Here is a 25,530-nt window from a genome sequence, read left to right as displayed (position 1 = left end):
CCCCTGTAAAACCTCCAAAAAAACAAAGGCTATTCTCTATTATGCAACTTGCCATCTCTACAGAAGTGCAGATGAGCTAACATTTTTAAAGATCAGGGCCAGGAGAATAGGCTTTCCTGCAGATTTCAGGCTAAAGGCAACTTTCTTTTTCAAATGGTGCAGAGCTACCAAGTCTGAGCCTAGGAAACAGGGCACAGGTTTAAACTCAAAGGAACAGATTTAACATAGGGTAAAAACTGTTACATTTTATTACAATTCCGTTTCCAGCTTCATAGATAATATTAGTAAGAAATATGAGCAATTTTGTATTTTTGCTTCTTAATAACCGATAAGTGTACCAACTATATTTTGTGAGCAGGGATGCTGTGCAGGCATTGGGGTGACAGCAAACTCTTGTAGGGGGTGGCCGACCCTGCAACATCTCTGATGCCCCGTGAGTGTTGGTGAGGGTCCCCGTAGCCAGGGGGCTCTCTTCAGGAACCAGCATATGGGCATTGACCTCTGGAGACCTCTTTTTCGGCTGCAGGAATTTTTTTCAGATATTGAGATTGAAAAATCACTCCAGCTGGGAATAATTAGGGAAAAAAAAGAAAAGGAAAAGGGTTTGGAGTAGAGTAGAAGAGTAGGACTTAAGATCACGGAGCCTGAGTGCTTGGCAGTGGGGCCTCGGGAGAGAGGGGAGCAGAGGTGGGGAGGGGCCTGGCTCCGGAACCAGCTCCTGTAATTGTCCCTGCACGCAAGCCACATAGCTTTAAATTGGCCTGGGCCACCTCTCTGGGCTGGATATCACCCTGGGCAGAACCGTGGTATCTGTAAAGTAAAATGACTTCACAACAATTGCACAGAGCTGCAGGTGTAAGAGAGCCTAAGCCTGTCTCAGAGTGCAGGGGACAAGCGGAAAGGAATGGCAAAATTTCCACTGACAATTGAAATTTTGTTAAATAGCCTGCTACAGTTGTTTGCATCACTTGAATGAATGCAGGCATATTTCTGTGGGCATTTATAGGTTCACTGAACCCCACCAGCCCCTCTTGCCCCCATCGGAGATGGGCTTTCTCAAGCACAGTGCCCCTCCTGCTTGGGTGGAAAACGCTGCTGGTCCTTGCCTGGGGCCGGGCTGCTGCAGGGCACTGAATCCCCGAGGCACGGCCTGTGAGACACGACAGGAACATCTCTGCTCTTGACTGGGTGCCTCCGTTTCCCCTGCAGTGTAAAAATGCCGGTGACTGAGTTAGAAGCATGCTTCCAAGCTGTCCATGTCCTTGGCATCCAGAAGCGGAGCCTGGAAGCTTTCGAATTTATCCAGAATGCGGTTTACATTCACCTTCAGCAGGTGAGTGTATGTCCTTACACAAGTGGAGGAATTACTGCAGTTTTCCTGGAACTTTCTCACTACAAGTCCATTTGATTTTTCTGTGCTAGGATTCAGTATGGCCTGCTAAAAACTCTGGAGTGAGATCTTGAAACCCTGATGAAGAGCATTATTTATTTCATTTCTCTATATGATACTCTTTTACTTTTAAAATTCAGAATTTTTGGTTGTTTCAAAAATTTTTGGGGGGGGTTGGAGAATCATGTTTACTCTTACCATCTTTGCAACCTGTTGCTTTGTGCCTCTCACCTGTCTTCTGTCACTTGTGAGGCGGTTCCATTTGTGACCCTGTCCGGGTTGTTCATGTTATAAAACATAAAGCCTGTAAAAGTACAGTCCCTTTTCCTCCGAAGACATTCCACAAATACTCCTTTAACCTGGGTGTGGTTTTAAGAAGACAGAATCTTTAGAACATGTCCTTGCAGGTTGCTAGTGCAAAATCCCAAAATCAATAGTCTAGCTCAACATCTAAAATCTTTCTAATTTACCTTGGAATTGTATGGATAAGTGAAGCAGTTTGCTAAGAACTCAGACCAGGTTTGGAATACAGGCTGGTGTAGCTCAGCAGGTCCTCCCAAGCTGATGCTCTGCCAGAGGGCGGGGCCGAGGGGAGAGGGCGGGTCCTGCCCTCCCTGAGGAGACAATTTCATGGCAAAGACTTTCACCTGGTGAAGAACTTGGAGTTTCTTCTAAGAAGAGTGGGTCTTAAAAGAGTCCAAAAAGCGCGGGAGTGGCACAGTCCCATTTGTCTCAAGTAGGGGAGAGCGGCTGTGGGGCCACTTAGGAGACTCGTGAGTCCAGGTGGGCAGTGTTGGTGGCTTCCACTTGAGCGGTGGGACGGTCAGTGTTTAAAAGCGAACATATTGAAGGCATGTTTAGATGGTAAAAAGGAAAGGATGAAGGCTGGCTGTGAATGCAGGATGGAGTAAGGCCCAGGTTTCTGGGTGGATTAATGAGGTAAATGATGGTCCTTCTGTGCTCTGAGGAGGGAAAGCTGCAGAGGGAGTTCTGGGGGAAAACTGATGAGTTCAGCTGTGGGTAAAGTGAAAGGTTGTTAGATGTGTGGTCTGGGAGCTCAGGTGAGAGCCACTAGTGAGTAGGGGGAGGTGAGAGGGACTTTCAAATAATTTTGTATTGTGAACATACAAATAAGTATGAGTAATGACACATTTAACACCTCTATATTCTGGATTTAAAGCCCAGTAACATTTTGCTATACTGACTGCAGAGGTTCTTAATATTTTTTAATAGAAATAAGTAGAAACAAAATAGTGGAGTTAGTGAGCATCTTAGAGTAGATGTGTGTCCTTGTATGTATTTTTATACCTCATCTGTTTATAACCATAATCTACAAAAAGTTATCTTGCTTAGCATAAGAGTTAAACACAGGGACGTGACACACATTGTTGGGGGTTGAAGCTGATCTTCTCGGGCAAATTATGGACCCTCTCTTTGCCTTAGTTGCATCGTCTGTGACTGCCCCAGGGCCCCTCATCACAGCTGATTTCCTAGAGTAGATGTTGGGAGGGAGGCTGCTGAAGGGAGTAAGAGGTGGCAACTGCTAGGGATATTGAAGAGAGACAAAAACAGATTAAAGCCGATAAACTGAGTACAAATACCCTCTAAATAGAAGGAATCCCGCAGTGTTTTGAGCCGCTTATAAGGGAAAGAAAATCACGTGGATCCAAAGCTCTTGAGCATATGAGTATTGTGGGTGGGAGGGTGTCATTATAAAAGTGTTGAGAAAAGGCCTCTTTGTTTTCCTTGACATTACCAGTAAGGATGGGGAGCAGAAGCGAAACCCTCTGCTTCAAAGTTGAAGGTGCAGTTTTGTGCGAAACTGACCAAAGTTTGGAAACCAGTCATCAGCGATGCTGGCAAATGAAGAGGCTTCTGGATTGGGTGGGGCACTTGCTGTGACTTCCAGGTGACCTGCTGGCTGGGGGCTGTGTGGCGGGCAGTAGTTTTGCAGGGTAGCCCGGGCATAATCCCTAGCTCTGATGCTGCTGGTCTGATAAACAGACCTGGGCGCACACTGTCCTAATGGGGCAGCTCGGGATGTGGCCCTGCCGTGCTGAGAGCGAGAAGAGGGCTCCCCTGAGGAGGTGTCCCTGCGGAGAGTGGAAACGTACTCCTGCAGGGGAGGAAGAGCCTCTGAGCAGCGGGCCGGATGCACAGGCAAGACCAGCATGAGCACTGATGTTTCCGGGAGCCGGAAGTCATACAGTGGCCCAAACGGCCTTGTTCCTGAGAGACTGGAGGGAATAGATGCTGAAAAGGTAGGCTAGGGTCAGACCCTGTGGTGGGTTATGAGTGACAGGAGAGGATTGTTCAGGCAGGCATGAGACAACTCTGTGGGCGTCCCAGCTGGGACGTCACGCCGAAGGGAAGAGCAGAGTTATAGACTTTGCCACTTATTAGCTGTGTGACTTTGAGCAATATCACCCCACCTCTCTCTCTATATATCTTCATCTGTAAAGTGACACAGTGACAAGGTCGTGTCATCAGAAGTATTAGCTTAGCTCTGATCCTCTTTGTCGACTCCTGTCAGTGCTTCCCTGCAAGGTTCTGCAACGGCTGCTTTTACCCTGAGACGGGAGGGCATAGAGGGACACTGTAATACCCGAGGGCAGGAAGGGGTTGCTTTAAAAGCAGACATGTAACAGCCTGCAGCTGCAGACCTGCAGGCAGTTTGGTTGACGGTCCTTGAGAGGACTTTGGAGGCCTTAGCGTCGTCTTAAGTCTTGTTTCCCCTTGGGGACCGGATTTGCCTTTGGGGATTGATGTTGAAGATTTGAGCTTCTGCAAAGCTGTTTTCAGAGATGTGTATATACGTAAAATATCATATAAAATAAAATGATTTATTTAACGTGTGCGAATTTGTAGCTGTTAGGAACAGCTCTGTTGGCCTGGTCTCCACGGAGGACACCAAGGGTCAGCAGAGCATGCAGGAGGGCAGGCAGCCTGCAGTGCTTCTGCGGGGTGTTCTCCCCATTAGGGCGCTCTGCTGAGTTGAGTCTTCTACGAGTTTTGTTGCCAGAGGAGCAGACAGCAAATTAATGAGTTCTAGAGGGATTGTATAATGACAGGAAGAAATAGGAACCCGGAGATTTTCCGGACTAAAACACGCTTTGGTTCCTGATTCAGTGTGTTCCATTACAGAATTGATGAGTTGTGTCTATTCTGGAACGTCGTTGAAATAAATGTTCAGCCTATATGTTAAGGGCTTTGTTTTATTTGGCTGGAGGACTCGAGCCGGGATGACAGCCTCTCAGATCACTCTGAGGGACTGCTCCCAAGAGGTAGGGGAGGAGCTAGGATATATAGAAGCTTACAACAAAGACCAGGTAATTGGAACAATAAAATATTGCTTGTTATCTAAAGAAAACCAGATATCTCAAGTTCAAGTATTTACTGCTTTTCTATGTATGGTGAGAAGCAAACATTTGGGTCATTGAATTCATTCCTTTGGCAAGCCCCTGGCTATCTAGGGCCAGTATCCTGTCCTTTCTTACTCTGAGTCTGCTCAGAGGGCACCAATGTGAGTGGCTGAGAGGCCGGGCTGTAGGCATGTACTCGCTGGGGGTTGGCAGCAGCCGCTGATGACTCGGATTCAGCATTCTTTGTTTACTGTCATGGTTGCAGTATTTTCATGCACATTGTAGTATTTTCATTCACAGTGCTCCCACTTGGTCCTAAATTTGACCAATATTTTGAGAGAAATTTCATGACCAATTTTGTCCCACGGTGCTAGGATGGCTCATTCCTAGTTCAGGTGAAGAATCTTCTAAGTTGCCATTCAAGGTGTAAGTTTTTTTTTTTGTCAGGCCCTGTTGATACTAAAAGTTCTCTGGATCACCTGTCTTACTAGTCTATTATGATACAGAAAGTGTTTACCCATCTTTGCTCATTCCCATACCTAGAATCACACTATTATATTTATTTTATTCAGGGTTATAAATTTTATCTGTTTCTTCAAGATGTTTAGCCATCATCAATCTTGTGGGCCTAGTTACACATTGGGAAATGTAACAGACAACAATTTTATAAAATAGACAGGATATAAGTAATACAGCTAGTAACGTTAATAAAGTCACGAGTAAGAATTTAATAGTCGAGAAGTTGTATTTTTGGGTTAAAATTTTGCTTGTGTTTCTGAGTTTGATCCTATGAGAAAGTTCATATTTATGGTCAGGGTCAGAGCAGGTATTAATTGGCCAGTTGAAATCTCCCACCTTGTAAGATCAACAGTGGCCTAAACAGAACTATAAATTCTTTTTAGAATAACGTTTCTGAGGGCTATCTAATTAGAGCCTTGGAGTAGGGAAACCCACCAAGGTAACACAGAAGTACTAGACATAGGTAATTTATCATAAACTTGACAAGTGGAGTAGATCATAATCAAAGGTTGGAGAAATTATCAAAGTAATTGGTATACAGTCCTGGTCCGGTGTCTTGGGTCAGCTGTCTGGCTCAGATGTCGTCTTCTTCTCATCCTGGTCTGGTAGCTTTTTCTCCATTTGGGCATTGTTTTAAGGTGAGCAGCACTCGATAGGCCAGTGCACTGCAGGGGATGTTTCAGATAGGAAATGAATCCGAGACTCCGTTTCCTTCAGCTTTGGTGTGTATGGTCTGGTAAAGAGTACCTGAAAAAGGGTCCTTCCATTCAGGTTGGAGACAGTTCTTTAAGTCATGCCTGTTGCAGTATGTATAATCCCCTGGCTGCAGGTCATGGGGCATCGGAATTTTACCCAAGGATAGATTTCTGAGCTTCAGAAACAAACCTAGAGTATCCTTTTCATAATTCAATTAAACCGTACAGTAATGTGACATAACAGCAAGGAATGATCTGGGAAGTGTCTTAGTAAATATGGACCTCAATTAACAAAACTAGAATTTAATATCCACTAAAATATAATTTATTTTCTCTCTTAAGTTACCCTCAGTTTTCTCAAATATAGCCAAATCAAGATTAATTTTTTACAAGTTAAGTCTGATTATTTGATCATATAGGCTTTTTTAAATTGGCTGTGTTGGAAGTTTTAATACGGAGTCTCAGGGTAGAATGTTAAGGTTTGCTAAGGCCAAGAAAGACACGTCAAGGCTTTTCATGGGTTTCTGCCTTACAGATTTAGGTAAATTCTTTTCTCTTTAAAATCCTTAAAATATCTTTATACTCCTATATCTGTTAGGAGATGATCTCCCTAATTTGTTTGATAGAGCCACTGGGGACCTAAGTGTTTTTAGTCTCTTGAGGGATCAGATAGAGAGAAAAGATAAGTGTTCCAAGTGTGATTACATAGGTATAATTTATCAAATTGCTGTGAACCATAACTAGCTTAAGGAGAAGAGATTCTTTACGTCTGGGAAACAGGTTAAAAGCCAGTAGTATTTCAAACAATATCAAAAATTATAACCATATTCAGCAGGTTAATCAGTCCCATGTAACTAATTCTTTTAATGAGAGTTTTCATTAGAACTTTAAAATGTCTTACCCAGTTTAGTTCAGTGCTATAGTGTGAAATTTATTAGGAATCAGTAAATCTCCTTGAAGAGAAAGCATTTTGCAAAACCATCAGAAGAAAACAATTAACTGTCTATAAATGACAAAAGATTTAAAAGCATGGTTAAACACCGTTACACTATAATCAATAAAGAAATCTGTTCACTATACCCATAATTATCACTGGTAACATTTCAGATATACCAGAATTTTAGGGAGTCCATATAATTTCTACAATATCTATATTAATAATATTGTCTCATTCAATATAACCTTAGAAGTTTTATGATTCATTTGACAATTCCATGTTATTTAAAATGCCAAATGAAACTTTATAGTTAAAAATCTCTCTTTGGGATGTTTCAGGGGCCTTCTGTAGCATCCCAAACTTAACTGGAGATTAAAAGAATTTTAATTAATTAAATTAATTTTTATTTAATTAATTAGAATTTTATATTTGGGGAGCTTTTTGAAAGATTTCAGAACACTTGATCAGATAAACATATAGATCACTGTAAAGTAGTACTAATACATTAACAAGAAAATATGTCAAAAGTAAAGGCAGAACAGATCAGCTAAGTGGTATAAGAAGTTTTACAATCTGTTACTGAAGGAGGATTAACATTTTAAGAAAATTTTTTCCTCTTAACAGAGAGAAAAACAATTCTAATCTTGTACCAGCTTACTTCTAAGATTCATTTACGTTGCCCAATTTGTTTCTAAACTTAGCCAATTCTGACCATGTACAAAACTCTTCCCTCAGGGTTCCTTTTCCACAAGCCTTCCACAGCTTTCTATACTTATATTAGTGTGTCCCTTATTTTTCTTCTATTCAGAAGTAACCAGGTTCAGGAGAAAGTCACTATTTTTCATTAACAAAATATAATTCCATTCTTATATCTTCCTTTACGCATTTATATTACTTTCCTAGGATACTGAGATCATTCCCTTACTAATAGAGACTATTTCAGTGTGGCACCAACCATTTATTAATATTTCTATATACCTTTAGTTTCACTGTAAGAGGAAGTTAAATGTTAAGTAATTCGTATTTCAATGTTATTTTATCTGAAAATGGCATAGCAATTTAATAAAATCTTGTCATTTAACTTAATTTAGCACAACACTAGAATTTAAAGATACCAAACACTTAGAGATTATATTAAGCATACATTTTAAAAATATATTTTAAATATTTACCCAAAGCTCTCATCTCATTTGCATTTAATTTACTTAAAATTTTACCACAGCACATTACTTTTATTTTTTTTTTGACAAATCTGCAACAGATATAACAGGATCTTATTTGACTTTCATTAAACCTAGGTACAGTAAAGGTATTATACATAATATTGATGACTTTAAAGATGTCTATATTAATTAGAACATACTTAAACTAAACAATATCAAATATTATCTTAATATTGAATATTTTCCATTTCACATGACGCTGAAAGTCAATTTGTTCAGTTGTTATTTTAAAAATACTTAATGTTTAAGCTCTTATATTTTTACGTCAATTAAGCAGAGCTCTATGACTTTGAATTTTTTTTCTTTAGCAGTAGAAATATCTCACTTCTATAATGTGTACACAGGCTTATAATCAGAAAAAAGCTAGAGATCTCATAGCTTCACTTTAAAACTTACTTATAAGATAGGTATAATAATAGTTGGAGTAAGCTGAATTTGCTTGCTCAAATCATTAAGGCTTACTATTTATGAAACAGACAGTTAAAATTTCTTCACAATGTCTGAGGGACCCTTCAGAGTTCTGAGTTCTAATATGCCAAAAATTTCTTGGCCTTAAGGTTTATTTCGTTGAGCTAATTAGACTCAGTCCTAGGTCACTGTTTGTTGTATTTATATTTCTGATGTGCAAGACAAAGACACTGTCTTCCAGGTCCCCAGAGAACTGCTCTCTCACCCAGGCCGTATTTTATCTCCTTAAATGGCATTTTTGTATCAGTGAGAAGAGCTGTAAACAAAGAATTCCATGTTTTAAAACTTTAAGGCTTACTTAAATATGTCTTCCAAAACTTGCATAAGGCATTTAGTAAGATCTCTTTTCCTTGTGTTATAAGTTAAACCCAGGGTAAACCTGTATTTTTTTATTAGCCACTCAAATTAGTTTTTAGTTTTACATTATATTGGACGGCTTATGTAACTATATTGGTTTATTTTAATTTGTTCAATTAATATTTTCAGAGGGACAGATATGTGCCTAGCCTTATAATACCAAGAAGGGGAAGTGTTTTTCCTCTTAAACATATGTATCCCACAACACAAGCAAAAGTTTTGTATAAAGACCATTTAAATATACCAATTTCACAAACTTTTATCTCAATTTTATAAAATCATATACCTTTAATTTTTATATTTATTAAGTTTAATCAATAATTCTTATTTCTAGAAGAAGTGCCAGAAACCTTTTTTTGTGTGTGTGTGCATTGTATATAATTTTATAGAAGTCTCTAGGATGCCCAAGATTCAGCCAAAGAGCTTAGGCACTTCTCAGTTTTTAATTTCATTAATTGGTCTGTTATCCCAATAATTGATCAAGTATTTCAGTCTATATATACATATATTTCAAACTGTGGTAAGTAAAATGGGCTTGTTTGAACTTTAATCTTGGGGGGGAGTAGGTGAACTCTTTGGCCCTTTTTTTTTTAACTTTACGTTGTGTAGTATCAAAACCCTGTATGTAAATCCAAAAATGTCCATTTTATTTATTTGATTCAAAATAACCATATAAAAATATTTATCCTTTTGGGATAAGCCACTTATTTTTTTTTCGACATTTTTACAATCATTTTTCCAGTTATTCAACCTAATTAACATTAATTATTCTAAGTTTTTATTAGCATATCTAGAAACATTTATCAGAAAGGAAAACACAAACGTAGCTTTTCAAACCAGTTTTATTTTTTTAACTAAGTTCTTAGGTTAACCATTAGATATATTTTTCTACATTTAAACTTGATTTTAATAGAAACCATAAAACAACTGTTTATAATGAGATCTCTTTAAACTTTCACCAATTAAAAAGTTTTTCCAAATTAAAAAATCCATCATATGGCCGTCAATTTATATACAAATATAATATATATATAGTGATTTTAAACCAATAAGATGAAGAGGCCCTTCCACATGAGAGTCGGGGTGTTGCCTAAATAAAATTCAAAGGTTTACTCTCCAAAAGCTAAAAGCCTTTGTGGTCCAGGCTGATGCAGCAAAGTTTAAGATGGCAAAATATCTGAAAATTGGTACAATCAAAGAATTGCTTAGAATCCCAATTTATTTGCGTGGCCACCATATGTACACAATACTTGAAACTTTTGTATGGTGGAGTCCAAGGTTTCCTTTAAAAAATAAACTAAACATACATATACATACATACACACACTTAAAACACCCAGAGAAAGATAAAACATTTACATTTCAAGGACACAGGAAGAGAAATCCAAGTTACCCCTAAAGGGGATTTTGTTTTTATAAGTTCAGAATTCCAAAAAATGTTTTTATCAGGCCTGGTTAGTTATTTTCAGAGTGAGTTTTTTTTTTTTTCTTATTCCCAATTAATGTTGTAAATTTTGTATGTACATAAACCTGGCTGGGGTAATAGTTGGAGACTGGCAATCTGTCATTTCTTTTTCTTTTCTTTTCTGTTCTTTATTTTTTTTTTGAAAGTTCTATTCCCCATTGTAAGGTCGGGTTCTCAGAATAAATTTGCTAGTAAGATTTCCCACAGGGACAACTCTGTGTCATGAAGTCTTTGTGTCTACCACACCTGGAAGATTATCTGTCACCCGAGAAAGCTGTTACCAGCCAGGAGGATGGTCCGAATTTTGGAGTTGAAAGTTTCCTCATAAGAGTTTTACTTTTATCCTGAAAAATTCAATGGAGGTAACCAAATTGAGGAAAATATTAGACCAGACTCTTACCTAACCACTCAGTCCTGAACCCAGTGTCTTTCAACTTGGACTCACTCAGGATGTCTCCACTGGGTGAGTATTTTCCTCATATGTTTCCACCAGCCCCACTTTGGACATATCCTCAAGGTGGATATTTCCTGTTATCTTTCAACCAGGCCCCACCCAATATGTCTCCACTGGGTGGGTAATTCACCTCAGTTTCTTTCAACTGGAGGGCCACGTACCTGGATACACCGCCAGATAAAACTTAGGATCATCAACCAATATGTGAGATCCGAGAACCAAGAGAGACTCACCCAAATTCATCTGGACTCCCCGAGGAGGTGGATGGGCACAAAGGGCCACTGCTGGTACCAAGGCTCCGGTTACTTGGAGAGTTCAGGTGGAGAGAAATCTGCTGTGGTGCTTCATGGTGTCCAAAACTGTTGACTGAAATACATGTGCAGCCTAAAAGTTAAGAGTTATGTTTCATTTGGCGGGAGGACTCGAGCCGGGATGACAGCCTGTCAGAACTCTCTGAGGGACTGCTCCCAAGAGGTTGAGGCAGAGCTAGGATATATAGGAGCTTTACAACAAAGACCAGGTTGTTGGAACAATAAAAGATTGCTTGTTATCTAAAGAAAGCCAGGTATCTCAAGTTCAAGAATTTAGTACTTTTGTATGTGTGAGAGGAAGCAAATATTTGGACTCACTGAATTCATTTTTTAGACAAGCACCTAGCTATCTCGGGCCAGTAGCCTGTCCTTTCTTATTCTGAGTCTGCTCAGATGACACCATTGTGAGTTGCTGTAGCAGCTGGGCTGCAGGCCTGTCCTAGCTGGGGGGTGGCGGCAGCCTTTAATGACTTGGTTTCAGTATTCTTTGTTTATTGTCATGGTTGCAGTATTCTCATTCACATTGTAGTATTTTCGTTCACAGACTGATTATGGATAATCTGCAAACTTGGAAAGCAACCGAGATGGAATTACTGCAGGTACCTTCTGCTTTAATAAGCCGTGTACAAACATAAACAGGGAGGAAGCATACACTTGGATTTGGAGGTGTAGGAAAGGGATCCTGCACATTGCAGGAGAACGCAATGCAGAATTCCTTAAGTCCACCTTTCTTTACTGTAGTGGTTTCTGAGAACAGTTTATGGTAATTAACCAACATTGACAAACTACACAAATTGCATTTAAGAGCTGGCCGGCTGAAACTTGTGTATTGGAGAGGTGGAATTCAAAGGCAAGTGGTCAGGTGGATTGGAGAGAGATGGAGCCAAGGCCTGGGCCCAGATTCCGGTTTAAATTGCCATTTCTTCACCATAGGGCCTTGGAATAGAATTCAAAATCTCTTAACCTGTTGATGAATCTGTGAAATGGGCATAATATTCGTTTCACCCTGGGATTGTTGTAAGATCTAAAGAGTATTATAGCACACATGAAGCACTTAACCCACTGGCACTTAGCAGTGTTCACTGTGTGGGGCCGCCCCGCTTAGCATGTGTCAGAGCCGTAAAGGCAGCATTTGTCTGTTGAGGATGCACTTGCAGCCCCTTGGCTAGGTTATGAATTTGGTGATTTCCTATAATCCTTGTAATTCTATGTGCCATGGACTGTTATTTTCATGGACAGATGAGGAATCTCATGGTAAAAAGACTGTATAATTTGCCCAAAATCAGACCATAATTTTGGGTGCAGAGGCCTCGGTTCAGCATGGGCCCCTGGGCCTTCTGCCCTCTCTGTTCAGCACCAGAGCCAGATATGGAGTCGGCTGTTTCCCTGCCCAGAATATCCGGCAGGCCGCAAGACACATCTGGCCCTGTGCTGCTTGAGCAACAACTCCGAAGGAGAGACAGTTACAAAAGGGATAAACATAAAAACAGATGACAGCAAATTGTGATCAGCTCTGAGAAGGAAAGGAACATGTCTCGCCGTGCAGAGCTGGGAGCTTTCCCGTCTGGGCTGCTCTGGGGGTGTTCATCTCAGCTAAACAAGTTCTGCTGCTGCACCAAGGCAGGAAGGCAGGGCGCGTGTGGCCAGGTAGACAGGGCCTCGTTGATCTTACTCATTCCCCATTAAGCGACAGTTGTCTCGGGCACTTAACTAATAAACAGATGTTGGCCATAATCATCACGCACTTTGCTTGGTAGTTTTATTGGCCCCAGCATTGAGATGAGGTCATTGAAGCTGGGGAGTTTGCTACATGCCCGTGATTACCTTGCAAATACCCCGACTGTTCTTTCAATCTAGACTGGTGTGGCTGTCATGTCCCAGCCCTGTGAATGGCATCGTGTAGCTTCTCCCAAGTGGCCCAAATGACTGACATTGATATGCTTAATTCGTTGGAAATAGTATGTGACAATAATAGAAAAAGGTAGTAAGAAATTGTTTGGAAAACTGGAAAAAACCTTTTCTTCCCCAGCTGGGGGAGCGTAACCTGTATCACTCACCCTACTCACTGCCTGTCACCTCCTCCCCGCCGACTCCGTGTTCATAAGCCACACTGAGTCTTGGGAGAACATTTTGCCTCATGACACTTTTGACTAGGACCTGCAACTTCTTTGTCCCTGGTTAACTCTCTCTTCAAAGCCATTCAACTTTTTTGCAGGCTCCTCCACTCAGATGTAAGAATAGCCTCTTTAAACTTCTTGATGCAGCTCCTTAATGAAGATCTTGTGATGGAAACCTAGCCAAAACTGGGATGTATGCATATAGTGACTGCAAACTCAGCACTTTGTTAGTTCAGAATCAGAGGGGTGAGTGACTCAGGAAATGCTTTTTTAAGGTAACAAGGGGAAAGTGAAAGGACGCTTGCTGTGTGAGAAAGAAACATCTCAATCACAGCCAGTAAGGCACCTGTGTTCAGGATGGGGTGTGGCGAGTGCAGAGTTCTCACAAAGAAAATAGTGGTGTGATGGGAGCGAGGACAGTTGGGTACTTTATTGGGGAGGAAAAAAAGTGGGCTGAACATTTCCTTGTTGAACAAGAGGATTGTGACATGATGTGCTTGTATTTTGGAGAGAAGGGTTTTGTGGGGACAAGCCTAGGAGTACGCTGTATGTCTGGGGAGTCAGCACAACAGAGAAACACAGAGAACCGGGCAGACCCCAAGACCCATGCTGGGGGAGAGACTGCCCACCAATTGGAGCCCTGGAGGCTGCTTCTGTCCCTTAGCTGGGGCCTCAGACCTCCCTTCACAGCCCAGTCCTGTTGATACAAGAATAAAAAACGTTGGGCATGAGAAGGGCTGTGTCCCAGGCTTTCATTGAGCCCCTGGGATGTGCCCCACCAGATTTTGTTCCTTAACTTCATGCAGTAAAGAATTCAAGAGCAAGCCAGTGTTGAGTAAAGGTAGATTTATTCAGAGATACATTGATAGGCAAGAGAAACTTCACGAGGTGTGGGGGTTTGATGCTCATATTAGAAGTAGGTACACACTCCACACATTGTGGGCCTTCCCCAAAGAGGGAGAGAGAGTGGTGACCGCGAGGTGGCGCTGTGTTGCTTGTTTTCTTGGGCTTGGTGGTTTCATATGCTAATAAGTAGAAGGACCAGCCTTAGGGCAAGCGGCTAGGATTCCCAGGGAGTTGGCCATTTCCCACCCTTTGACCTTTTGTGGCTAGCATTGGGACTGCCATGTTGCCTGGGGCATGTTATTCACCAAGTTACTATTACAATGGATGTTTATTGAAGCTCAAGATCTGCTAGAAGTTAAATCTCTTCATCCTGAGCCTCAAGGCCTATTGGGGGTTGAATCCTTTAACATTTTGATGTTAATTGCTGTGGCCTTCCTTGAATGGCTGTGCTCTTCCCCCTTCCATCCTGTCTCACTGTGATGACACAGAGACAGCAAAGGTCGGGCCCTACCTGTGCTCCTGCATTTAAAGGTGGGAGGTGTGAGGTGGGCTTATGATGACCCTGAATGGTAAGAAAAATGTTTCAGATTTTCCTACGTGAGACATGGGGACCTGACAGCAACCTCCGCAGATTTATCTCACGGGCATTATCGCTTGTGTTGTTATAGAAACAACAGGCAAGCCAAGAAACAAGTATAACTCACAAGGTTGTAGTACTGAGATTTATTACACTGGCACGCTCAGAGGGGCTTCATTTCCAAAGCTCTGAGCACCTCCAAGACGTGCACATGAGGTTTTATAGGGTTAATTACAAGTATGGGGCTATTAGCCAATAAGGCTCAAACAACAAAAAGCAAGGAATCAGTACACTGAAGCTTATCAATTTGGAACAGATCCCGTTACTGACAATTGTTGTCCTTGGATTTACGTGTTAGCTTATTAGCCCATTAAACTGACACTAAACTTCAGGTTTACCAGGGAGCTCAGCAAAACTTAGATCAGTAAACCGACACTTATCACACTTAGATTTGTGACTTAGCTTGTTAGCCCAGCTGGGGTTTTCCTTCACAGTGTCACTTATATTTTTTATTTTTCTTTTAATCTTTTTTTAAGTATTTAACCCAAATTTAATATCAGGGTTTTTTGGGAAAGAAAATTCTCTTTATCTTTTCTTTGGGGTTCTTTTGTGGGGGAGGTAATTAGATGTATTTATCTGTTAGTGGAGGCCCTGGGGCTTGAACCCAGGACCCCGTGCACGCTAAGCACATGCTCTACCACCCGCCAATTCATCATTTTCTTTTTGCTTTAGCTGCCAAGAATCTTACAGCTGAATTTGTAGTCGGCCTTTAACACTTGCCCTGACTTCATGGAATCCATTTTTATGAGTTTATCTCCCCCTAGTTTCATTTAAGTATTGAATCTCCATTTTCTCTTCACTCTCAGTTTTGCCTTTTTGTTGTTATGGTTGTTAAGCTGTGTTTAACAGAATTGTTTAAATTCTCTTTTAGCAAGAGGCTGAATGTAAATAAATATGTAAGCAAACAGCACAATTAAATGCTTTTATACATTCTGAGCTGTTTAGTAGTAACTTAAAAACCGAATTGAATATTAAAGTGATAGCATTTTAAAAATATTTTTTAATTTTTCATAAAAATATAGCTGATTTAAAATATGATATTAGTTTCAGGTGTACAATAGATGCTCCATTTATAGTTACTGTAAAACATTGTCTGTATTCCCTGTGTTGTAAGATACATCCCTCTAGCGTGTTTACATTACATGTTGCAGTTTGTATAAGAAAGTTGGGTAACGCAGAGTCTGGAACGTGGCTGTGTATGACTCAGGTTCACGCTCACCCTGCCTGTCAGAGCTCAGGCCTTCACTCCTTTCTGCAGGGGAGCGAGTGGAGGCAGCTCTCATCAGCGCTGTCACCACCCTCTGAGTGGCAGTGACAGCAGTGACTGTGTGTGGACGTGCAAATTGTTTTTCCAAGAGCTTTATATGCGTTTCTGCATTTAATAATTAAAGCCCTCCTGTGAGGAAGCGTTTTTAATGCATAATACATTTTATTTTGATATTGATAGATTTCAAACCTCTGGAAAATTTACAGTAGTACAATAAACGCTTAGATACTGTTCACCTTATAGGGCACTATTTGGCTTTCTGTGTCTGGCTTATTTTAGCATAAAATTTCAAGGTTCATCCATATTGTAGCCTGAATCAGTACTTTATTCTTTTTGTTTGATAATATCCTTTTCCATTTTTTTTGGTTTTAGTCTATTTAAAAATATTTTCATTGAAGTCTAGTCAGTTTATAATGTTGTGTCAGTTTCTTGTCTACAGCACAAGACTTCAGTTAAAAAGGGACATACCTGCATTCATTTTCATACTGTTTTTAAACATAAGTTACTATAAGATATTAAATATATTCTCCTGTGCTATACAGTATCAACTTGCTGTTTATTCTTTACATACTCAGTAACTGCAAATCTTGAACTCCCAATTTATTCCTTCCCACACCCTCCCCCCTCTGGTAACCACAGTTTGTTTTCTGTGACTCTGTGTCTGTTTCTGTTCTGTAGATAAGTTTATTTTTTTGTTTCTTTCTTTTTTTTTTTTAGATTCCACATGTCAGCAATCTCATGTGGTATTTTCCTTTCTCTTTCTGGCTTACTTCACTTAGAATGACATTCTCCATGTCCATTGATGTTGCTGCAAATGGCATTATTTTATTATTATTTTATGGCTGAATAGTAGTCTATTGGACAAATATGCTACAACCTCTTTATCCAGCCATCTGTCAGTGGACATTTCGGTTGTTTCCATGTCTTGCTATTGTAAATAGTGCTGCTGTGAACATTGGGGTGTAGGTGTCTTTTTTAATTAGGGTTCCTTCTGGATATATGCCCAGGAGTGGGATTGCTGTGTCATCTGGGAGGTCAAGGTTTTGTCTTTTGATGAACCTCTATACATTTTTCCACAATGGCTCCACCAAACTGCATTCCCACCACAGTGTAGGAGGGTTCCCAATTCTCCGCAGCCTCTCCAGTATTTATTGTCTGTGAACTTCTCAATGATGGCTATTCTGACTGGTGAGAGGTGATATTTGATTGCAGTTTTGATTTGCATTTCTCTGAGAATGATATTGAACATTTTTTCATGTGCCTACTGGCCATTTGTGCGTCTTCATTGGAGAAATGTTTCTTTAGGACTTCTGCCATTTTTTGAATTGAATTGTTTGTTTTTCTTTCTTATTAAGTGTAAAAGCTGTTTACATATTCTGGGAATTAAGCCCCTAGCAGTTTCATTTATTGCAAATATTTTCTCCCATTCCATAGGTTGGTTGTCTTTTTGTTTTGCTTACTGTTTCCTTAGCTGTGCAAAAGTTTGTAAGTTTAATTAGATCCCTCTTGTATATTTTTGGTTGTTTTTCTATTGCTTGAGTAGACTGCTCTAGGAAAACATTGCTGAGATGTATGTCACATGTTTTGCCTATGGTTGCTTCTAAGAGGTTTATAGTGCCTTGTCTATATGTTTAATTCTTTAACACATTTTGAATTCATTTTTGTGTATGCTGTGAGGGAGTAGTCTAACTTCATTGATTTACATGCAGCTGTGCAGTTTTCCCTGCACCATTTGCTGAAGAGGCTGTCTTTACTCCATTGTATGTTCTCACCTCCTTTGTCAAAGTTTCAATGACCAAATGTTTGTGGGCCTATTCTTGGTAAATTTGTTTATCCGTTCATTGATGGATGGATATTGTTAGTAACTTTTGGCTACTCTGAATGATACTGCTATGAATATTGATGTGAAATTTTTATGAGAATATGTTTTCATTCTGTTGGCTGTACAGTTGGCCCTCCATATCTGTAGTTTCCACTACATGGATCCAGATGGCTGATTGTAAAGGGACTCGAACGTCCTTGGATTATGGTATCCAGGGTGTGGGGTTCCTGAAACCAACCCCCCAAGGGTATTGAGTGATGACTCTACATATAGGAGTGGAATTGCTGAGCCATATAACTCTAAGCTTTTGAGGAAATACCAGGCTTCTCCAAAGAAGTTGCACAATTGTCCCTTTCCCCTGGCCGCATATGAGGTTTCTCTGCCTCCTGAACGACATTTGTTATTGTCCGTGATTTGGTAATAACCATCCTAGTGGGTGTAAAATGAGATCTCATTTTGATTTTGATTTGTCTAGTGATGTTGAGCATCTTTTCATATGCTTATTGGCCATTTGTATATGTGTCTAAATTCGTGGTAAATTTAAAAATTGGGTCTGTTTTATTGTATTGTTCAGTTGTAAGAATTCGTTATATATCCTGGATGCTACTCTCTTATTAGATACATGTTTTGCAAAATTGTTCTTCTATTCTGCACATTGTCTTTCACTATATTTTTTTAAAAATTAAAACAATTTCTTTACAGGGGAGGTAGTTAGATGTAATGATTTATTTTATTTTTCTTGCTAAGCAAGCACTCTCTGACTTGAGATACCCATTTCCCCTGTCATTTCACTTTCTTGATGATGTCCTTTGTAAGAAAAGGGTTTTAATTTTGATGAAGTCCAGTTTATCTGCTTTTTTCTTCTATCACTTGTGCTCTTGGTATTGTATCCAGGAAACCAAAGCCTATCCTAGGACCACAAAGATTTATACTGTGTCTTCTTTTAGAAAGTTTATAGGTTTAATTTTTACATTTCTGTCTGTGATCTACTTTGTTTTAATTTTTATTTGTTATATAAAATATGGGTGTTCAGATTCCAGATTGATTCTTTTGCCTGCAGACACCCAGCTGTCCCTGCACAATTTGTTGAATAGACTATTCTTTCAATGGGGTGTTTTTGGCCCCCTAGTGGAAAACTGTCTGTAAATGTAAGTTTTTCCCCCTGGGTTTTTATTGTGTCTCATAGATTTATTTATCCAAACTTATGCCAGCATCATACTGACTTATTACTATAGCATTTTAGTACCTTTTAAAGTGAGTCCTCCAACTTTACTCTTCTTTTGCAAGGTTGTTTTGGCTATCCTGGGCCCCTTGCACGTCCATATTAATTTTGGGATCAGTTTTTCAATTTTTGCAAAGAAGTCAGCTGGAATTTTGATAGGGATTCCACTGTATATGTGGATCATTTTGAGGAGTCTTAATATTTTTAATAATACTGTCTATCATTCCATGGAAATGGGATGTCTTCCATATATGTAGATCTTTTAAAATTTATTTTGGTGATACTTCAAAAAGTTCAATGTACAAATCTTGTAAATTTTTGTTAAATGTATCTCTCATTTTATTTTTAATGCTGCTGTAATTGGAAATGCTGAGTTTCTTATGGGTGGGACTATATATCAATCTTCTTATTTCTAGAATTCCTTAACAGCAATTACCCTAGTTATATATTTGCTACTTAAATCTATCCACAACAATTCCCCACCCCGTGTTATAAGAAACCAAGACCCAAGTTAAGCTACCTGAACACCTATGTGGAAATGTGAAATGAGACCCTTGGGTGGGGCTTTGTGCAGATGATACTGGAGCTTATTCAGGATGGCTTCATCGTAATTTCTTTTAAACAACCCTTTCGGTGTATTTAGTCAGATACATTAAGAACATGCCCTTTTGATGTGCGGAGTAGCCAAGACTATGATTTTCAAATAATTTCTAATGAGAGTGTTGTTCTTGAAACCTAATTTGCATCAATCTTTGAAGATTTATGTTTCAGGGGCTTTGACTAAAGAACACCTGTCTTTAATCAATAACGACAACTAAATGCTCAAGCAACATGTAAGAGCTTGAGCAAACTGCCCCCACCCCATAGTGCTGGGTGGCTGCAGCTGCAACTGGAGTCAGCGCTTACCTATCCCAGTACGCTTGTGCTGATCTGCTCAAAGTGGTTCGTCCAACAGTTTGTCAGTAGTCTGTTGGACAAAGTCATTAAAAATTGATTGAAGGTTGCTGGAATGCAATATAATCTTATTAATATTAATTAAGCACATATTGAGTGCTTATTGTATGATGGAATTGTCCCTCAGCCTCACATGAATATTATTTCTCATAAAACCTCACATATTTCCTTGTTAATCTCACTTTACAGATAAGGAGACAGACAATTAGGTCTTCTCTCTTTTGGGGGAGCTCATTATCAATGATGGGAAGTTATAAGGAAAAAGATATTGATTCATCATGAGAAAACATTTTTCTGAGGGTCAGCAAAGAAGAAGATGAACACTGAAGAAGGTGATCATTGTTCAAGTGAGACAAGCCCTGGGTTGTGCGGAGTCAGCATCCCTGTCCTAGAGAAGGCACGTGTAGAGCTGCGTGGTGGGTGAGGCGGTGCAGCCGCGCAGGGAACGCGGATGCTGGGCCGTTGGGCTGTGCTCAGGCCCGGTGGGGCTTTCTCCTAAGGGCAGTGGACCATCATTGACAGATTTTATGTTGGAGAGTGGGGTGCTCTCGTAGTTCACTTTTGTCTTGTAGAATGCTTGGAAACATTTAGAAGGCTTGGCAGGAGGTGATGTGATGAGTCAGAGTAGGGTGGCTGCGAGGTGTAGCAGTGTTCAATTTTCAAGTTGTTTTCAGGCCCAGTCTTGTGGCTCAGTAGCCGTGTCAGTTTGAATGACGCACTCAAGGAAGTGAAACAATTTATCTAATCAATTGAAGCAGTGATGTACCCAATTCCCAGGACTGTTGTGGAGATCCAGTGAGATAACGTTTGCAGTGTGCAGCATGGTCCCAGCACAGAGTCAGTGCTGAGTGAGTGACAGTGAGTATCTGGTAGGTCAGGTGTGGGTGGTGGGACTCGGTGTCTGAGGATATCTGGGCCCTGAAGGAGGGGTCCATTCACATCTGTGAGTGATGGGTCTGAGTTGGGAGAGGCACGGAGAACTTAGCCCCGGACCAGAGGCCCTGGGCAGGACGGCTATTGGAGGAGCACCGTGAAGTCAGCTCTTTGCAGGTGGAGTTGGAGGTGCCCTTGTGACATCTAAGTGCAGTGTCACGAGCTGAAAGAGGAAGTCTGGGCCCAGGCTGTGCATTTTCCCATAATGTCAACTCCTGAGGACACCGAAGTATTGATCACTGAACGGAAGTCATACTTTACAGGACAAATGAATAGTAGTATCACCTCTGTCATCAAAGCTCACGTCTATTTATTCATCACTCAGTTTGCTAATTGGGTACTTACAGAGCTCACTTCACCGTCCTCCCGTGGGCTCAGGCTCCACAGAAAAGAGCTGGTGTGTCTTCCTCTTTTCCAGAAGAAGACACATTTAGCTTGTAGCCTTCTGTACCTCGCCAGACTTAGGATATTAGTTTGTTGGTTTAATTGTATTTTCTGTTGGCCATGTCCTGACAGGAGAGAAATTTTACCTCATGGTCATGTTTCAATTAGCTGTTACTGAGAATTGCTGATCTGATACATAGTGTATGTATTATATTAACTTTGTAGAGTAGTTATCATTTTTCTGTCTTTGCCCTTTAATTTTGATTGCCCCTTCAGTGTTCTATCCTTTTTGGGGCCTTATTTTTTTTTAATTAAAAAATGTCTGTTAACAGTTAAGAAAACAAAAACAAAGAAAAAATGCACATGGGAGCTAAATTTAGAAAATGTCTAGTGTGTTTTCTATCTCGGCAATGGAGGGTTCTAGAAACTCGTGAAAACTTTCATTACACAAGTTCCTTAAAATGCTGATTAAGAAATATAACCTTCCTTCCTCATCTTTCAAGCTGCACAACTAATTGTCAAGAAAGTGAGGGGAAATTCTCAGAAGCCAAGACAAATGAGAAAGCAGGGTTTCTGGGAGATATGCGAGCCTTAGAATCCCTGGGGTGCTGGTTTGATCCTGAACTGATTTTCAGTTGCCTTGACAGGAGGGCAGGATGTGAGCCCCAGGCCTCTGACACTAGGAGTTGGATGGGGGATCATATTATGGGCCAAGCCCATCCTGAGGATCTTGGTTTACTAAAGGGTGAAATAGGAAAAAAAAAATTCCTCAAGGCAAGAAAATAAGGAAAGTCAATTTTGTTGGAAGAGGGGAAAAATAACAAATCCAAAGTAAGGATATAGTTTAAAGTTGTTCTGGCATTAGAGTTACCACAAACACCTGGCAGAAAAGCACAGCTACTCCTTGATTGATAAGTTGTGTTTTGAATGAATCAGTGAACAGCCATTCTGAAAAAGGCCTCCAGAGTCTTGTGGATCAAGATACTGGACAGCAAACACCTCCCTTCCAAGGTCTCATTCAAATAACCAGAAAGGTTTTAAAGGAAAGAAGCCATGATCATAGTTCTATTTATTAACATTTCTATATGCTACGAATTCAGAGGTGACTATGTAGTTGTCTCCTCTATTATGGACCTTACTTTCTCTTTGGGGAGACAAAATGACATAGTTGGTAATCTTGGTGGAGGGAGGTGTTAGTCTGTTGCAATTAGCCAGGAGAGGAGATTAAGAAAACAGTGAAGGGTGGGTGAAATTTTTAGCTGAGGACAGTCTTGTTCACTTGGCTTTTAATTGCAGGCTCAATGAGCTGTCACTGGAGGGAATAGATCTTACAGAGGATGGACTTAGCTCAGGCCTCATTGGAATGGACAAATGAACCTGGAGAAAGACAGTCAAATCTGTGCAGACATTAAAGTTCACTTGAACGTGCTGCATCCCTGAGCCAAAGATAGGACAAATATGCAGCAATTCTTGAGGACAGAAGAGTGGTTTTTAAGGTTCTCCAAGAATGAATCCCATGGAACCGAGATGGCCAGTTGTCAAACTGAGACTTTGTTCTTTGGACGGTGTACCCAGCAAGGGTATTGATTGGCCTTTTATATGTTTCCATTTGTCTTTGATACATGTCTGTTGATGAGGACATGGGCACAAATGTTTGACACCTTGTCGAGGCGATTTTGGATACCTGCCTAGAAGCACGGGCACAGTTGCGGCTGCTTCATACATCTTGCAGCCCGTCCCTTTCCCCGGCTCCGTGATCACGGCAGAGTGGTTCCTTGTTGACCTGTCCGTTTCCTCTGTGACATCATAACCCATGAAAAGACCGGAGCATATTAACTTGGCTTTGTTAAACTCAAAGAAACAGATCAAATATGGAGTCACATTTGTTCTTTCCTATTTCAGTAGTACCATGGAGATGGCAGTTTGGGCAGCTTTTTGTAGTGTCCTGGAGGCTTTCTCTCTCAGCTTCTGGGCGCCTCTATTGAAAACCCTTCATTGCTGTCTGGCCTGCTGGTAATGCACACTGCCTGTTTTGCCCTGAAGATGTGTTCTGTTTATAAACTCATCTCTACTCCTTGGAAAACAACTCAAGAAAAACTCAGTTGGTTTTCCACCAGCCATGGGCAGGGGTGAGGTATACCATGTTATTATTTCATAAAATAATAGTAATAATAGTAATAGTAATAGTACTAGAAATAATAATAGTATAATAATAATAATAATAATAATTATTATTATTATTATAATAAAAGAAGTCTTAAAACAGGACTGAGCACATTGGAGAGAGTCAATAAATGCTTTCTGGCTTAAATCAAAAGTGATGACTTAGTGATTCCATGGCTGCTGTATTTGCTAAGGTAGTTACTCCTTTGCTCCATTACACATTATTTTAACTGAAAAAGAAATGCAAGCAAATGGTTAAAAAAAAACTCAAACAGAGCACAAAAATACACAAGTGAAAGTAGTTTTCCCTCATCCTCTGTTCTTTCAGCCCTGTCTGGAGATGCCACTGTTTACTATCTTTTGGGTGCTTTTCCAGATATGCTTTGCACATTCCCACCTATGTATGTAAATTCCTTTAAAATTTTAGTTATTTTTAACTTATAGAGGTTTAAATCCTCAAGTGGCTTCTGCCCGGGTAATAGAACAGAACAAATCTGACTCCATATTAGATTTGTTCCTTTGAATTTAACCCTATGCTCTGTCTCCTAGGCTTCATCTTGCTTGTAAAAAATTGTTGCCTAGAGCCTGAAATACACAGGAGAGCTTATTCTGAAGCTCTGACCTTTAAGGATATTTAACACTTTTTCATTCATTAAAAGATAGCAAATTGCAGAATAGAAAATAACGTTTGTTTTGTTGGAGATTTACAGGGATCTGACCCACGCAGATAGCTGTAAGAACAAAGGATTCTAACAAGAAGGAATTCCTACACTAAGAAGTTTGCAACAACCAAGCACGTAGGAACGGAGCCTGAATTGTGACTTGGGGAGATGGTTTTCCAGAACATTAGTTTGCCAACTAGGTCTACAGAAACTTGCTATTCCAAGCCTCAACATCTGGTTTCCAAACTTATTGGCCTGTCCTGCACTGAGGAGAAGGAATTTGGACTTGGTAACACTCCTATCTACCTAGAAAGCTGGGCACTGGAGCTGAGTGTTATGGAAACAGGCCAGCCAAGAAACAAGCACCAATCGGAGTGCTGAAGTACTCAGAATTATTATGCCGGCGGGCTCAGAGGGGTTTCTCCTCCGAAGTTCTGAGCACCTCCAAGACGTGCACATGAGGTTTTAAATACTTCAATACAAGTAAGGGGATATTAGCCAATAAGACTTAAAGAACCAAAAGCAAGGAATCAGTACACTGGAGCTTATCAATTTGTAATAGATCACGTTACTGACACTTGTTGAGCTTGGAATTACGAGTTAGGTTGTTAGCCCAATAAACTGACACTAAACTTCAGATTTACGAGATAGCCCAGCAGAACTTTGATCAGTAAACCGACATTTATCACACTTAGATTTGTGACTTAGCTTGTTAGCCCAGCTGGACTTTTCCTTCACATGAGGACAGCTCTCCCACCCCCAGGAAACCACTGTGAGCCCTTGATGTTTCCACTAGGGTGGGGTATGGTTTACCCAGGAGGGATGGGGACTATGCACCAACACTCAGGCAGTCTGCTCTGTCTGGGGCTCTGATCTTGTACCACACCACTCCCCCCAGCCCAACACCTGGGACAGTGGAGCTAAGGCAGTGATCCTTCCTGCCTGTTTCCCAGCGTGTAAAAGGGGAATATGTGCTCTTCCCAAGGTAGTTCTGAGCGACAACACCTGCGGGTGCTTGGTTCTCAGAGCAACAGAAAACCCAGCTCCGCATGGGGGCAACGGGTGTGATCCCCGTAGTGTTTCTGCAGAAGCATCTGATGGAGGGCTGGATCAGGGAGGTAAAACATGAGCTGCGGGACTTGAACGGTTACAGAAGGGTACAGAGGTAGGTCTGCCATCTCAGGGTGCCCTAGAGGTAAAGCTTTTTCTCTCCAACTCCGCTACGACACTCCCCTATCCAGACCCATCCCTTCTCTGCTCTTCCTGTCCATCTGTATCCCTCCACTTTTCCCCTCTTCTCCACCCGCTCCCATCTTCTCCCTCCCTCGCTGTCCCACCTTCT

The 25,530-nt window shown here is 40.7% G+C and overlaps 1 protein-coding gene across 1 annotated transcript in view; it reads left to right on the top strand.

The window, feature by feature from the left end:
* LOC140694223 (uncharacterized) overlaps positions 1-25,530 on the top strand; it is a 124,184-nt gene that overhangs the window by 6,017 nt on the left and 92,637 nt on the right. The window contains exon 4 of the mRNA XM_072957592.1: positions 1,210-1,333. Coding sequence (XP_072813693.1) covers positions 1,257-1,333 — 77 coding nt within the window. The 5' untranslated portion in view covers positions 1,210-1,256. The remainder of the gene's footprint in view (positions 1-1,209; positions 1,334-25,530) is intronic.

Source organism: Vicugna pacos, unplaced genomic scaffold (genome assembly GCF_048564905.1).
Source record: "Vicugna pacos unplaced genomic scaffold, VicPac4 scaffold_20, whole genome shotgun sequence".
NCBI classification, from domain to species: domain Eukaryota; kingdom Metazoa; phylum Chordata; class Mammalia; order Artiodactyla; family Camelidae; genus Vicugna; species Vicugna pacos.
This window is presented reverse-complemented; position numbering and strand designations above follow the sequence as displayed.